At 37.9% G+C, this 16,319-nt stretch overlaps 1 protein-coding gene across 3 annotated transcripts in view; it reads left to right on the top strand.

The window, feature by feature from the left end:
• Positions 1-14,851, top strand: part of CCNK (cyclin K) — a 34,181-nt gene extending 19,330 nt beyond the window's left edge. For all 3 annotated transcript variants that reach the window (XM_008165939.4, XM_008165938.4, XM_008165942.4), the window contains exons 9-11: positions 7,937-7,970; positions 8,802-8,873; positions 13,484-14,851. In XM_008165939.4, the coding sequence (XP_008164161.1) occupies positions 7,937-7,970; positions 8,802-8,873; positions 13,484-14,091 (714 nt within the window). In that variant the 3' untranslated portion in view covers positions 14,092-14,851. The remainder of the gene's footprint in view (positions 1-7,936; positions 7,971-8,801; positions 8,874-13,483) is intronic.
• Positions 14,852-16,319: the final 1,468 nt, after the last annotated feature.

Below are 16,319 nucleotides of genomic sequence, written 5' to 3' on the forward strand. Positions count from 1 at the left end.
GGACAGCCTTTGGACCTCTATTTGATACGCAGTTAACTAAATTGTTGTCTCTATTGCATTTATGTTTGATAATTTATTCAAACAGCAGTGAAATAACAAGTGCGTTAGTCACACTAGAGCCTCTGGTATCTGTTTTCTTGGGCTATTTAGGATGTGCCCTCCCCTCTTTCTTATAAATTCTTAATGTCTTCTTATGACCTATTACTGCTAATGCAACTTTGATTTGGAGAGAACAGCAGGCAGCATCTCTGGAGAAAACAGACAATACAGTGAAAGATTTGGGGCTGAGGAGGAGTGTGCAAAAGTCTAGATAGAGGTAGCAGGCAGAAAAAGTTACGAATGCATAGATCTGTTTAATCTTAGATTTTTTACATAGAATGTCATTTACTGCTGAAACAAAGTCATGTCTGCAGTGGAACATGGCAGCACTGTTGTAACATTGCACGTTTGCAGTACATGGTAGTTGAAGATGGAAAATAAAGAATACCAAATTCAATTGAAACTTTAGGGGGAATTTTAGGTAGCCAGAATGTATTTGCTCCTCTTCTCCCTCCCCCCCCCCAAAAAAAAAAACACCTTGCTTTCATTGCACATTGTCTTCTTGCGTTGTAGGATCTTAAGGGCAGGACCTTTTTTATATTTGTCTGTGAAGTACGTAGTAATCAGTTGGCACTGTGGAAATAATGAAAACACAAACTGGAATCTGGCCATATATAACTGTTGCAAAAATGCCAAGGAACTTTTGTCTGCAAATAGTCTAGGTATTTGTTTTAGGTCTTTCTTAAAAGAATGCATCTTCAGCAGCTTTAGGCTTCCAGTCCCATGCTGAAACATGAATTCATGAATTAATTTTGGAGGAATGAGAGTATACTTACTGAATCAACAGCATGATTTCCTGCAGCTCCTGGAGTTTTCTTCAGTCTCATAAGTATTAAGGAGGCCTGATCTTGCTTAGTTGGAGATCTGATGAGAATGGTATCTGAGCCCACCTAGCATCAGCCTAGAGTGTAAACGGATGCAGAAGGGAGACTAATAAGCCCAGATAATTTGTAGAGTGAGGTTAAAAAAAAGACACCTAAAGCCTATAAAAAGTTAGAGCTGTAAAGATATGTCCTGTTGTGGCAGGAGAGTGCAATAGCTCAGATTGGATAATGCTTTATGTACCAAATTTATTCCATGCTAGGAAATTCATGACTTGGAAGCAATAAGATGCATTGTGCCCCAAAAACATTTTAAGTTAAACCTTACTAAGAGATTCTACCAGTTTTTGTAAATAGGAAATTGCATGACTGCCTCTTAAGATGTTATAGGAGAAATGTGTATATTCCTCAGAGCCAGATGCTCCACTTTGTCAATCATCATAGCTTAATTGAAGACAATGGAGATATAGAAATTTACATCAGCTGAGGAGATGGTCCCTGGTTTATAAAACTTTTCCAAATGCCTGCCTGTCTAAATCTGGCACCTCTTCTAAACTGTTGGTGGGGAAGAACATTTTGAACGTTCAGCTGATTAAGGTCTCTCCCATTGTTGTTTTACTGAGGAAAAACTACCTTAAATGGTCGAACTAAAATATATGTTATTGGGGGCTGATACATTTGTATTGAAGATGTAAAATTTTCAAAGATACAGGTGCACATACAGTAGAACCTCAGAGTTACAAACACCTTTAGAATGGAGGTTGTTCATAACTCTGAACAAAAGGTTATGGTGGTTCTTTCAAAAGTTTACAACTGAACAGTGGCTTAATACAGCTTGGAAACTTTAGTATGCAGAAGAAAAAAGATGCTTTTAAACATATTAATTTAAATGAAAAAGGCACAGAAAATTTCCTTACCTTGTCAAATCTTTTTTTAAATTTAGTTGTTTAATGCAGTACCGTACTGTACTTCCAGTTCCAAATGAGGTGTGTGGTGACTGGTCAGTTCATAACTCTGAGGTTCTACTGTATGTTGCAGGATTGCCTCATTTAGAACTGCCGATGAACTCTTCTCAAACTTCAAGTACTGTACTAGAAAAAAAATATTACTGTGGAACTTGGGATATTGGTCAGCAACACAAGTAAATAGTCAATTAAAAAAAAAATCTCCATAAACAGATTTTAGTAACCTTTGCTAGAAGAGACAATATCTTACATGGAAGAATGGCTAAAAGGATTTTCAGGGATTTACTGAAGGAAAAAGATTACACTTGCTGACATGACTGGAAAAAGCACTTTGGTAGGCTTTTTTGACATGTACATACTGCTTTTACATAAACAACTAGTCACAGATCTTATTTGTGTGAAATTTTGTCTGACCCATTTTGTTAACTGTCTCCTCCATCAGCTGCTTTCACTTACTCCATGATGATGGGGCGTCTTGGTGAAATTATTTTCGCAAGATTAGACTTTGTGAATAAATACAGAGTAACCTAATAAAATGGAATTTGGTCGCTGCTTGAAGTGATCATTTGACTAATTAGAGCAAACAATTTCAGAAGTCCTCTCCGTGAATGTCAAGGGGGAGTCACTTCAGATTTAAAATGGCTTCTTTGATTTCACATGTAGGGACGAACTTTTCATTTTGTGTGCCACTTTAGTGCTAATAAAGAATTTAAAACGTGGGTTCATCATTTGGCATCAGTTAAAGCTGCTTGATCTGTTGGGTATTAAAATGCAGAATAAAACTATCTACCCTGGTAAAGTGGAATTATTGCTGCTTTGCATATGTGTGATGGAAAACTAGTGATTTCACAGTTTATTAACAATGTAGGTTGTGTTATAACTTGGCATGAAGCTTCATAGAGATTGAGAGTCCTGCTTCCTGCCCCAAAATGTGTCCCATCTAAATTAAACAGAAATGAGGCTAGCCAAGGGAAAGGAGGGATGTGAAGTAAGGCAAATAAGTCATTACAGAGTAAGAAAATCATAAGTTCTGATACCTAAACACAGACTGAAGTAGGGCAAAGTGGAGGAATTAGACTGCACAGGCGTAGATAACCAGTGGAAAGCAAAGCAAAAGTAAATTTTTCAGACAAGGTTTGGAGAGGATAGTGAGGATAATTGCCACACAGAGGGATGTTATAACAGACATAGGGTGTAGGATAAGAGTAAATTAAAGAATTAAAGTTAGCTTAAGTTTGGTTAAGGATATACTGTGTGTTGTAAAGAGGGCCCCAATCAGCAAGTAAAAGAAGGTCATGAGAATAAGTAGTATGGGAAGGATGTATGGCTTCAAAAGTAACTAATAAAATAAAGAGCGGCAGTAACAAGACAAAGAAAAACTGTCATAAAAGAAACAAGCCCAGACCTTCCCACTGTTCTGCTGGTAAGCAAGGATTGGGGGAGAAAATAAGGGAAGAAAGGGGGCTGTAAATCTTAGGAGGATTAAGACTGGAACTAAGGGTCAATTGTCTCAAGTTGATTTATAGCTGAAGTCAGCAAGCAATGACATCACTTGTTGGTTATGGGTATAATAAGTAAACTCTTAAAGGGGTTCATTACTAATACCTGTCTGACCATCCTGGAGCCAATCAGTATGGGTCTAAGCACCCCTGGGCCTAGCCCATTTGTAAGCATCTTGATCAAATACTTATAAATGTTTTGGTACTGGTTGGATGTAGTAAATTGCTTATTAGTTAGGCTTTTTAGGCATTTTTAGAGCAATTGTATAAATACCCTTTGGCCTTTGGATTTAATAAAAGAATTTGTGTTAAACTAGTGTTAGGTGGTTTCCCTTATAATTTATATGTTTATAATTTCACATATTAATCATTCAGACATTTTGGCAACTGTGGCAGGATGCCAGACATTAATTTCATTTGCTCTAAACCAGTGATTCTCAACTAGGGGTACGTGGAGGCCTTCTAGGGAATATATAAACTCATCTAGATATTTGCCTGGTTTTAAAAGCACTGGCAAAGTCAGTACAAACAGTACAAAATTTCATACAGACAGTGTTCTATATATTACATCTGTTCTATATATTATATCAGCGGTTCTCAAACTGTGAGCAAGTTCGTTTTAATGGGGTTGCCAGGGCCAGTGTTAGACTCACTGGGGCCCAGGGCTGAAAGCCCATGTCCTGCTGTGCAGGGCTGAAGTCAAAGCCTGAGATGAAACTTGGAGTATGCAAGACAAATCAGACTCCTGAAAGGGGTACAGTAGTCCAAAAGGTTGAGAACCACTGCTCTAAACCCCTAAAGCGAAGGGGTAGTGACCTGTCTTCTACAACCAGTATATGATTCCTTCTTAAAGAGAAATTCAGTAACATAAGGGAAATAGAGGAATATCTATATGGCAAGCTTTTTGTCAAAGCATAGCAGAGGTCCGCTAATTGCCACTGCAACTCCTAAATACTTGCGGGGATGAGGGAGACAGAGTGACAAAACAAGCAAGCTTTGCTCCCCAAGCATGAGGGCTTAAAAAAACCCTCCCCAAAAACAGATTCTCACATTTGTATTACCTCAGGAGCTGAGGCTTTAGGAAACATCAGGTTTAGGGGTCTTGTGATAAAACCACAAGAGCTGGTAATGCTGGGCAGGAGTCAAAGTAAACCCTAAGTTTGCTGCCAGCTTCAGTAATAGACTGTTGTGGAATTATCAAAGAGGAAAGGGGATGAGGGGGAGAAGTTTCAGGAGGAAAGTTGGGATGCTCATTTTTGCCCTGTTTAGTTTGAATAGCATTAGGACATCAATTGGGAAGTATGGGAGAGGCAGGAAGAGGTTTGAGCCTGAACAGAGGTCGTGGTTAGAGAGGTAGATGTGAAATATGAGACAGTTGGAGTAGGTGAAGTTACCCAGGGAGGAGAAATACTTAGTGGTGGAAGATTTGAGAACACAAAAGCGAGAGAGAAGAAGCAGGACCAAGGATCCAATGAAGGCAACAGTGAAAGAGTGGGTAAATAAGGCAGGAAGTGAACCAGGAAATGAGTCAGGGACCCCAGGAAGAGATGGCCTCCAGAAGAAAAGGGTAGTGTGTATCAGCAGCAGCCGACACATTGAAGAGAATTAGAATGGAGCACAGGCTCTTAGATTTGGAGAGGAAGGTGTCATTAGTGACTTTTTTGATTGATCAGTTCTGGTGGAGTGGAGAGGATGAAAGTTGGAGGGAATCGAGTGATAAGCGGAGGAAGTTAGGGCACTGGAAATAAAGAGCCCTTTTAAGAAGCTTGTAGGTAACTTCCTTTTGATTATATCCAATTGATCCCTACCAGGGGATCCACTGCATATAATCAAAGGGAAGTTAAAAATGAACTCCTTTGAGAATTCCATTATATTTGTCTAAACTTACTTGCTTTCAGATTGACCCAATTTAAAAATGCTCCATTTCAGATTGACCTGTTCTGGTTTGCATGTTCATGCTTTTGAATATGTAATAGTTAAACAAAAATGGTTTTGAACCAGTCTCGCTCAAAACTGGTGAAACTTCGTGGGGAATAAATAACTTTGAAAGAATCAGCAAGTAGTAAAGAAGACAATGATACACATCCTGTATGCTTATGAACTTACACTGTGCCTGTACTTAACCATTGGTATTATTCATTTTTTAATTCACATATCTAAGCTTTACAGGATCATTTAAACGTGGGGAGACGTTACCATTGTAAAATTGTTTACTCCACTCAATCATGAAAGTAAACAAAAATGAGTGCTCTTTTCAGTAATTGTGCGTGCAATTATAATTTGATTTGCAGACCTGCAGTTAGAACACATTCAAAATAAATGTCATGGACTAGCTAGTTAAAATTATACACAGCTATGAAAATTTGAGGCTTCATAGTCACTCACTGAAGCTTTTGGATATGGCTGGTGTATTTATACATTGCTCATGACTGGACAAATCTTGTATTACAAGGAAAGGCATATACAGGAAAACACTGAAATCTTTGGAGAAAAGGTAGAAGTTGAAGTGGGCTCTGGAATATTACTTCAGTTACTAGAATGAAGGATAGCAAAGAATTTAAATAAAGCAGTGCAAATTATAGTGTACACGTGTACAGCCTTGTCTTGAGACCTAAATTGGAGCTCTTCTAACATATACCTGCTTTTGCTGAAATAACAGTCAGTCCTGTGTCCTCATTGGCACATTCTTGTCAAAATAATAAGAAAACCACCTTGAAATTCTGGATACATTGACAGAACAGTTAACAGCCCTAGCAATTGGGGCTCAGGAAAGTAAGAAGTTACTGCTAGCAAATATGGTATAGTTTTGTTACAGTTCATACGGTTCATTGCACTTAAAAATTTGTATTCTGTTTTCCCCATACTGCCTCTAATTCATGGACCTCATTTAAAATTATTTACAAGATGATCTTTAGCGATTAAATAATCTTGAATTCTGTGCGTTTTGGTCACAGCTGTTTAGTTACCCTAGAACTCCAAAAATAATTATATAATATCTGTATTGACACTATTACACATATCTCTAGAGACAACATTTTTATGAGATTATAGAATTATTTACCCCTAAAGTAAGCTGTAGGAAAGAATTTAATTTAGTTTCAATTCCAAAGAAATTGCAGTGTTTACTTAATGACATTAGTCAAGTTAAATTCTTTGGGCAAGATCCCGCAGTTATTGGGAGGAAATGTGTTTGCAGGGTTAGAGAAAGCAGAATATCACTGGTCGTATCTTGGAGACAGTGCAAACTTCCACTTACAGAGCAGCATGGCTCAGGTTAGACTTCAGTTGTCTGCATTTGTGAAGTCTTAGTGCAGGAGTTTTGGTGGATCTTACAGGAGCTCTGTAACGTGGCTGATTCTGCTAAGGAATTTAATTTCTTGATAAGCTTGTGTGCTCATTAAATTCCTGTTAGATTTACTGAACTTCTTAAACTACATTGGCTTGAGGTGGCTGGTGCAGGTTAGGTAGGAAGCCTACAAGTGTATACTTTAGTCTGCAAGAAAGTTTATAGAACTTAAAGGAATTCAGACAAATGAAAATAAATTTGCAGTTTCTACGCCAAGCCACTTTGGTGATAGAATGTTCCAAAAGAAAGTCGTGTCAAAGTGAAAACATTTGATTTTCTCACTCCCATATCTGTAAAACATTTCTCATTCACTCTGAATTTAGTGTGCGCCCATGTTCTGTGCTGTTACGATAATACTTGGCTTTTACATAGTGTTTTCTACCTGAAGATTTTAAAGTGCTTTACAAAGGGAAGTATTTTTTTCATTATCCTACTGACTGGGTTACTGAGGTATAAAGAGGTGAAATGACTTGCCAAAGTTCACACAACAGGTCAGAGGCAGAGCCAGAAATAGAGCCCACGTCACGCAACTTCCCAGTCAGCACTCTGTCCACTGGACCATGATGCTGCTTCAGTAGATTATAAATAAATTAAAAGCTGTGAATATTAAATAACAAGAATTACAAAGGCAGCTCTGTGTTCACACACAGTAGGTACATTTTTCAGACTCTTCACACTCTCACATTCTTAACCATCAACTCTCCTATCCAAATCAAATTACCCACTTCATATTGCCTGATTCAATGCTCTTTGTTTGTGTGGAACATCACAGGCCTTTTAGTTTAAAAAAAAAAAAAAAAAAAGGTTTAGGGCTTGTCTAGACCACAGTTCTCGCACTCAAATTGGAAACAGATTTAGTTAAATTGATGCAAAACCTGTGCATATACACTTCTACCCCGGTATAACGTGACCCGATATAACACGAATTCGGCTATAACGCAGTAAAGCAGTGCTCGGGGGGGGGCTGCGCACACCAGTGGATTAAAGCAAGTTCGATATAACAGTTTCACCTATAATGCGGTAAGGTTTTTTTGGCTCCCAAGGACAGCATTATATCAAGGTAGAGGTGTACCAGGCCTTAATAAACTGCATCCTATTAGTATTAACAGTATGTGTTTGCTAATTACATATTTATTTTTGAATTATTCAGATTTTATAATGTATAGTTCTGGAGATTGATGTGAATTTTGTTTTTTTGACTAATAGGCTGTATCTCCCAAAGAAGAAACCAAGGCATCAGGTAGATATTGTATTTTTTTTAATATATATTATATCTTTCACTTTTTTAATAAGCAAAACTGTTTGCCAGAATAACTAATTCACTGCACCTTCTAAAATTGCTTGGTTAGTTTCTTTCTAGGTCTAGAAATTACCTGTTTGTTTGGTCTTGATTATGCAGGCTTAAATATAGACCTTCCAATTAAAAAAAAAAAAAAAGTTTGTGTTCTTGTTTATCTGTGTTAGTACGGTATAATTGTTCCGAAAGCATAGTCCCTTTATGCTTGTACAAATAGGCTGCTCAGTAGAACTAAAAATTACTATTATAAAAGCTCCATCTCCATTATAACTTAAGTGAGTAGCCAATTACTGGCATGGCTTACAGTCTGTACCCAAACATAACATAGTTAATTCTTGTTAACTTTGGCTGTTAACCACGTTTTTCTTTTGTCAGAGAGTTAGGCCAACACATGATTGTCTTCCAGTATCCACTTTGTAAAAGTTATTTTGCTGTATACCCCAACTGTGCCTATGTAACAAGTTTGGCCAGATCTTTCTTTTTCCAGCTCTGTAGTAAAGTAACCATGTCTCATGGTTAAAAGTTGTGGATAGACCCTAATAATAAACTAACGTGTGATGCTGGATTTCAGTTAGATTATTTAAATTTCATACTGTGGTAATGCCTACAGTCTCCAAACAAGTCGGAGCCCCACTTTACATAGCACAGTAGAAACATAATAAAAGAATCCTTTTCCCAAAACCCATTCTGGATTTCCGGTCTTAATATGCTGATGGAGCCATAACTAAACTTACATTTTTGTTGATGGGGGGGCTTCTAAATTTGTTTTTTCAGAACCACCACCATCTAAAATTCCTAAAATTGAGACATCTCATCCACCAATACCTCCTGTGCACCCACCTCCAGGTAAGGTTTTATTAAGAGTTAATTCCCAGCATGCTGTTCTTATTGGATCTTTTGGAGTTAAGTGCTTGACCTTGTTCTTTTGCTACAGTGGGCTAAAAGTGTCATGTTGGTTTGAATAAAATTAATTGTAGTATGAAAGGTGATGAAATATTTGATAGTGTAATTAGAACGAGTACATAAGTGAGATAGTGGCCAGAAGACTTAAATAAAAATAAAAATAAATAAAAGACTTCTCTGGACCTCCCAAACGGTCTGTTTCGCTCTGCCATATTTGAGGTTATGTACTGTATTGGTTTTAGGTAATGATATCAAAGCTGATTTAAGACACGTTACAGAAAATTTCAGGCCAAAAGGAATTTGAAAATATTAATTGAAAAAGCAAGGTTATGACTTGCGATTTCATCGTTAACTTTAATGGGCACTATGTTTGTAACCTTGAATCTTCACGTTTTTACAAAGTATTCTGTGCCAGATTTGATAATCTGTGGAGAAACGTATGAAGTAGCTGAAAACGTATAGAATCATAAAAATGTAGGGCTGGAAGAAACCTTGAGAGGTTCTCCTGTAATTGAAGGGATACCTACAACATCCTTGACAGGTATTCGTCTAACCCAGGGGTCGGCAACCTTTCAGAAATGGTGTGCCAAGTCTTCATTTATTCACTCTAATTTAAGGTTTCACATACCAGTAATACATTTCAACGTTTTAGAAGGTCTCTTTCTATAAGTCTATAATATATAACTAAACTATTGTTATATGTAAAGTAAATAAGGTTTTTAAAATGTTTAAGAAGCTTCATTTAAATTTAAAATGCAGAGCCCCCCAGACCGGTGGCCAGGACCTGGGCAGTGTGAGTGCCACTGAAAATCAGCTTGCGCGCCGCCTTCGTCACGCGTGCCATAGGTTGCTTACCCCTGGTCTAACCTGTTATTAAAAACCTCCAATGACAGGGATTCCACAACCTCCCTTGGTAACCTATTTGAATAGAAAATAGAGGCTGGTTTCTCTTCAATTCAGTATAGTGAATAGATCCTGCTTCTCCACTGTCATAAAACAATGGGCACTTCTTTTGAAGGTGGGTATGTGCAGCTATGATGCACATATCAGATTTATATAAATTATTTACAAGAGTCCTCACACTTAATTGAAATTTTATACAGGAAAGGGGGAAAAAGCTGATGCTGTTCCTCTTTATAGTACTAAGCACACACCCTACCACTGTGTTCTTCTGTCTCTTGTTGTCCCCCGTTAGGAGCTGTCATTTTTGGTTGCATTATATAGCACACACTATAAAATATTTATGTCATATCTCAGGGTCAGTGGAAGGACAGCTAATGTATCAAGGCACTGGAAGCACAGTACTACAATTTTTTTCACAAACATATGGCATTTTGGAGCATTACAGGGTTCCTTGGCAGATCAAGCCTTCTTTTAGGAAATGAGCCAAGGAAAAGAACATCCCCTTACTGGTTGGCACTGTATAAGAATTAGAAACTATGTTCAGGTGTATATTCTGAAGAGCTATTACATGTGGGATTGTTTGAGGCAATTTGAAGCTACTGCCTGATGCTAGCATGGCACCTGTCACCCTTTTATGAAGACCATACAATATTTAATTATTGTACGTATTACCACTCCAACTATGAACTCCTTAAAAATTCGGCATTTCCTACAACAATTGTGATGGAATAGGAACTTTCATTCATCCTATTTTCAGTTACTCGCAAATTTTAAACTTCAAATCTGTCATGGACTTAGCCCTCCGTGAGGAAGAGTCAGATGTCTGAAAGAACTTTTTGGAAATAAAGTTTTAACTTTAAGTCCATTAATGGCTATTAGCCACGATAGGTAAGGAATGGTGTCACTAGACTCTGTTTGTCAGAGGGTGGAAATGGATGGCAGGAGAGAGATCACTTGATCATTACCTGTTAGGTTCACTCCCTCTGGGGCACCTGGCATTGGCCACTGTCGGCAGACAGGATACTGGGCTAGATGGACCTTTGGTCTGACCCAGTACGGCCGTTCTTATGTAACTAATTGAAAAATAATATGCTGGCCATGCAGTTTTTTTTTTTCATATCACTTGTAAACTGATGTAGGAAATCTCTTCAAGTGTCAAATTCAAGAACTGACAATGCAGCTCTTCAAAGGCAGATTTATTAATCTGCAACACTAGCTCCTGGGTAACAATCCTACTCTTGGTTGTAGTTGTCAAAACAGTGACCTTGACAAAGGGCTAGAAGTTGTGGGCAGGAGAGAGAAGAATGGTAAATTATAATAGGGACATAGGAACAAGAAGAGGGGGACAATACAGTGGGAATCTGCTCAACATCTGAGATGTCTATACACAAATGCAAAGGAGTATTGTGGGTATATTACCAGGGATTTCATAAGTAAGACATGGAGGTTATTGTCCTGTTCTATTTGGCACCGATGAAGCCTCAGCTGGAGTATTGTATCCAGTTTTGGGCGCCACACTTTAGGAAAGATGTGGACAGACTGGAGAGACCCTCCAAAATAATAATGGGTTTTAAAAACATGACCTTATGAGGACAGGTGAAAATACTGTGAGTAGTTTTAGTCTTGAGAAAAGAAAAGGGTGAGGGAGAAGAGGAACCTGATAGTCTTAAAATAGGTTAGGGCTGTTACAGAGAGAATGGTGATCAATTATTCTACAGCCAAAGGGTAGCATGTGCAGGCTTGTCCAGCTCAACTTTCTTTTGCATTGTCATTTTAGTTCAACTGTTGGGCAGTGGTGAAATGGCGGCTCTGCAAACCTGCCTATACAGCTTTTTCAGTGAAAAGATGTTCTGTACCTTGTTATAAAAGTGAACTATTCTGTGTACAAACAGGACATGTGCCTTAGCTTTGTGTAACAAGTTTATTTCCATCAGTCAAGCATTTTAAAACTCACTACTGTAGATTCTGAAGATACTACCATTGGGTCCTATCATGGAGAGACATTGGTCTGCCCTTAGTTCAAACCAGCTTTGATCTGATTTTTAACTTCCCCTGATTTTTGTCCTATCAACTTGAAGTTTCATGGGCGTGATCTTGTGCCAGCTTAAGATTTTTTGTTTTGTTTTTGGGGGTAGGGAAAGGGAATAATAGAAATTAGACAAAAGTGTTTGTGAGAGGAATGCTCAGACGAAATGACCCAAATTTTGTAACCCTTTCCTAATGCTTGTCTGTTTCACGGTCTCAAATCTCTGTAGCCCTTGCATGTGGAATGGTTGCAGTTGAAACTAATATTCTGGTTAGGTTTTTTTTCCACTGCCTCTGCTCTTTAGCTGGTTTTTCTTTGCATCTAGCTTTTGGGACATGTGGGGCTTATTGTAAGGCGGAAAGCCAGATATGAAGTGCTGTTACTGTCAGCAGGCTGGTTGACCAGATATTCGCAAATGTAGTTAGCGTTCAGTGATCTAGAACCCAACAGACCAGGGCTTACCTTGAGCCTGCTGTTTCTGCAAGCTGGCATTGTGCGCATATTCTTACAAGGTACCAGAAGATAATTTAGAAAAACAGACCTGGTAATAAGAAATGTTAAATTGCAAAGTAACACATTTTATTTTAGGTGGCTGTAGATGGCCAACATTTTCAAAATAAAATCCGCATAGACAGGAATAAGCTTTGTGCCGCATCTTTTCTTTTCTTAGCAGACCTAAGGTTAATGTTTGCTTACATGGAAGTGGCCAAAACAGTAGCATATACTGTGACCTTTTTGTAAACTTTCCCATAATCTTAGTAGCCTCAATCAGCTCAGTAAGTTCTAACACACGAATCAAAACTGGTGCAGAAATTCAAATTCCAACTTATCAAAAGAATTATTTTCATTGTATCACATTTGTTTTTAGAGTAGTTAAAAGATTTTGAAGGTAATGTCAGCACAGGCATTTGGTGGCTTTGTTCCTAAGCATCTGCTGGACTGGATGGATTTAGTCACAACTGTTTATCTGTACTGGTCATAGAACAATATTGAAGGATCTCAGCAGCGTGGAAGGAATAAATTTTAATAATAATAAAGGTTTCAGAGTAGCAGCCGTATTAGTCTGTATCCGCAAAAAGAACAGGAGTACTTGTGGCGCCTTAGAGTCTAACATTTATTTGAGCATAAACTTTCGTGGGCTACAGCTCACTTCATCAGATGCACAGAATATTCTCACACCTCTTGTCAAACTGTCTGTAATGGGCTATCTTGATTATCACTACAGAAGTTTTTTCTCTTAATTAATTAGCCTATTAGAGTTGGTAGGACAACTCCCACCTTTTCATGTTCTCTCTGTGTATATATATCTCCTTACTATATGTTCCATTCTATGCAGCCAATGAAGTGGGCTGTAGCCCACGAAAGCATATGCTCAAATAAATGTATTCGTCTCTAAGAATAACCACATTAATTTTCACTGTGGGGTATCTGCTGTTTCTTCTATGTTTTGACCTTACAAGGTCTTATTGCATGTGATTTCCAACTATTTTAGCTGCAGAACAAACAGGAAGAGAGCAGGCTACTATGTGCCACATGTTAACATTTTAAGAAAAACATAGCCATGTAGGTAGTCCTTATTGCTGTGCTACAGAAAAGTAAATGAAGCTTTTTTTGTCTGTTGCAGACCGTAAGCTTCCTTTGACAACTGCAGTTTCAATGGGAGAAGCAGAGCAAAGTACTACAGTAGACTCTGTAGAGATACCAAAGGTCCAGATTCCTCCTCCAGCTCATCCTGCACCCGTACATCAGCCACCACCTATGCCTCATCGTCCTCCACCACCTCCACCTTCCAGTTACATAACCGGGATGTCCACTACAAATTCTTACATGTCAGGGGAAGGTTATCAGAGTCTTCAGTCAATGATGAAAACCGAAGGACCAACCTATGGAGCTTTGCCACCAGCTTATGGACCACCAACTCACTTACCGTATCATCCTCACGTGTATCCTCCTAACCCTCCTCCACCTGTTCCTCCACCTCCGCCTACATCATTTCCACCCCCTAATATCCCACCACCTACTCCTGGGTACCCTCCTCCACCTACGTACAATCCTAACTTCCCACCTCCACGACTGCCTCCAACTCATCCACCTCCAGGGCTGGGAATGCCACCAGCCAATTATCCCCCTCCCACAGTTCCCCCTGGTGGACAACCACCAGTACCACCTCCAATACCACCACCTGTTATGCCACCTGTTGCAGGACTTGGACGTGCTACATGGATGAGATAGCATGAGAATTGTGTACAAATATCTTTTAATTTTGAGGAATAGTTTAAAAGGCAGAATAATTGAGCAGTGACCATATTGTAAAGATAAATAGGAAAGTAATTTGTATAATCTAGATTCTGGTATAGTATATAAAGACATGGAACAGTGAAATGGAATCTTAGTTGACCTACTTGCAGTATTGTTAATGGCAAGATATATAGGCTTTTAATATAGACACGGCAGAGCTAATTAAAAATCTAAATTTATACATTTGATTTAAAACTAAGTTGTCTGACTAAATTGTCTTGAGTTATTCCAACACTGGATTACTTTGTACTAGTGACTTTAACCAGCCATATTGGCTCATTTATATCGGTAAGAAGTAAATTTTCTTCTAGAAATCAGTGCCTACTTTTGAGTATCAAAATAGTCAGATATCCTGAAATTCCATCTAGAGTGTAAAAAAAGTTCATTTTCATTAAGTAACTCTCCTCTTAATGTTAAGCATCAGAGCTACTTTATTTAATATGTATATATTTACAACCCCCAGCTGACAGAAATCATTTTGAGATGTTTGCCTTGCTAATATTTTTGTTTTGGAATGTACTGCTATCTTGAAAAATTAAGTATGTTTACACCTATTTGCAAATTCCTGTACATAAATATATATATTTTCTAAGTGTGAAAGTCTGAATGTAACAACATACTGTGATTTACACCTTGGTTATAAATAGGACTGCTTCATTCACTTGTACCCAAATAAAATTGGATCTGAATTTAATGGCTTTTCCAAGTTATTTCAAAATCTTTTTCCCTACTAGCCCTACATAGTCTGTGTCCCTAAAATTACTGTCCATGTTCATACTGCTGCAAGAGGAAATCTTATTCGATGTAGGTGTTTTATTTCTCGTACTAACTCACTGTAAAAATATTTCAGTGTTCTATCAAAATTATTAAGCATCACAGCTCACTTACAAAGAATGTACTTTATTTTATTCAACTGAAAGTATACACTATCACAATCTCATACTTCATTTTTACTAAAATATTTCAAATGAATGTTTTACACATATCAAAAAAATCTGATTACTATTTTTTCTCCCCCCCCCCAAAAAGTCAAAGTGGTTCAATAAAAGGTATAAATGCGTGCTAATGTCTAAAGATTTTGCTATGTACACAACAGTGGGTGCTAATTTATTCCAGTTTCTTTTGTAAATCATATACAGGAGGGCTGTAAAGATCACAGGTTTAACAGAAATCAAACTTCAAACTGATTTCCCAAAGCAGTTCAAATACTTTCCCCACATTATGAAAAATATACAATTTTATCATTTTACAGTCATGCGCTTTGAAAAAGATCAGTAGTACTTTTTCCCCACCCAGTTTCTAAAAAGATAAAAGGTCACTTTAACACTGATTTATGTCTAATAATATTTGGATAAAAATGTGCCATTCTCAAGGGTGGGCTCAGCAGTCTTATTAAAGGTGCAACGAGCCACCTGAAGTTGGTTACACCACAGCATTTCAAAATGCTTGTTTCACTCAAAGAAAACTTAAGGGGCTGATTCTGCTTTCCTAAGGCAAGCAAAACACCACTTGAAGGCAATGGAAGCTTTGTTTGTCTCAGGGCTGCAGAATTTGCAGCCTCTAAATAGACTGGGGACAGTAGCCCCATGTATATCGACTTAATGGCCACCATTTTGGGAAGGGTTTCCCTCAAACTTACTATACAAAGTTTTCCAGGTAGTTTTCACAGTAGACCTAGAGCATAGTAAAGAGTGAATTTAAATGTGCATATAAAACATCTTTTTAGACAACTGAAAGTTTAGCACCCAAGTCATTCTGTAATGTCATTGAGTGTCTTTTTCCCCCAGGAAGACACTTTTTTTTTTTTTTAGCTCAAATGGAGCTAAATACAAAGAGTAGCAAACTTTAAAAAAAATACATGCAGCACTAACTTTCATGTACTTCTATAAAATCAACAATGCACATCTTGCATTTGGGGCTTATGCTGCCAAGTAGAATCATACAAAATATAGTTTTACCCTACTCGTATAAAGGATCCTTCAGTGGTTTAACTAAAAGACTGGTTGTCTTCTAAGCCAGCTCTCTGGCTCATACAACACACCTCAGGTTTAGTGCTGTTTCCCCTTTATTTAAGAGTTTGAGATCTGCAGATGAAACCAGAATATGGACAATGCTTCAAGCCACAAAATGGCTTGTGATAGCTATATCTGATTAAGAATAAA

The sequence above is a fragment of the Chrysemys picta genome, chromosome 4, assembly GCF_011386835.1.
Source record: "Chrysemys picta bellii isolate R12L10 chromosome 4, ASM1138683v2, whole genome shotgun sequence".
NCBI classification, from domain to species: domain Eukaryota; kingdom Metazoa; phylum Chordata; order Testudines; family Emydidae; genus Chrysemys; species Chrysemys picta.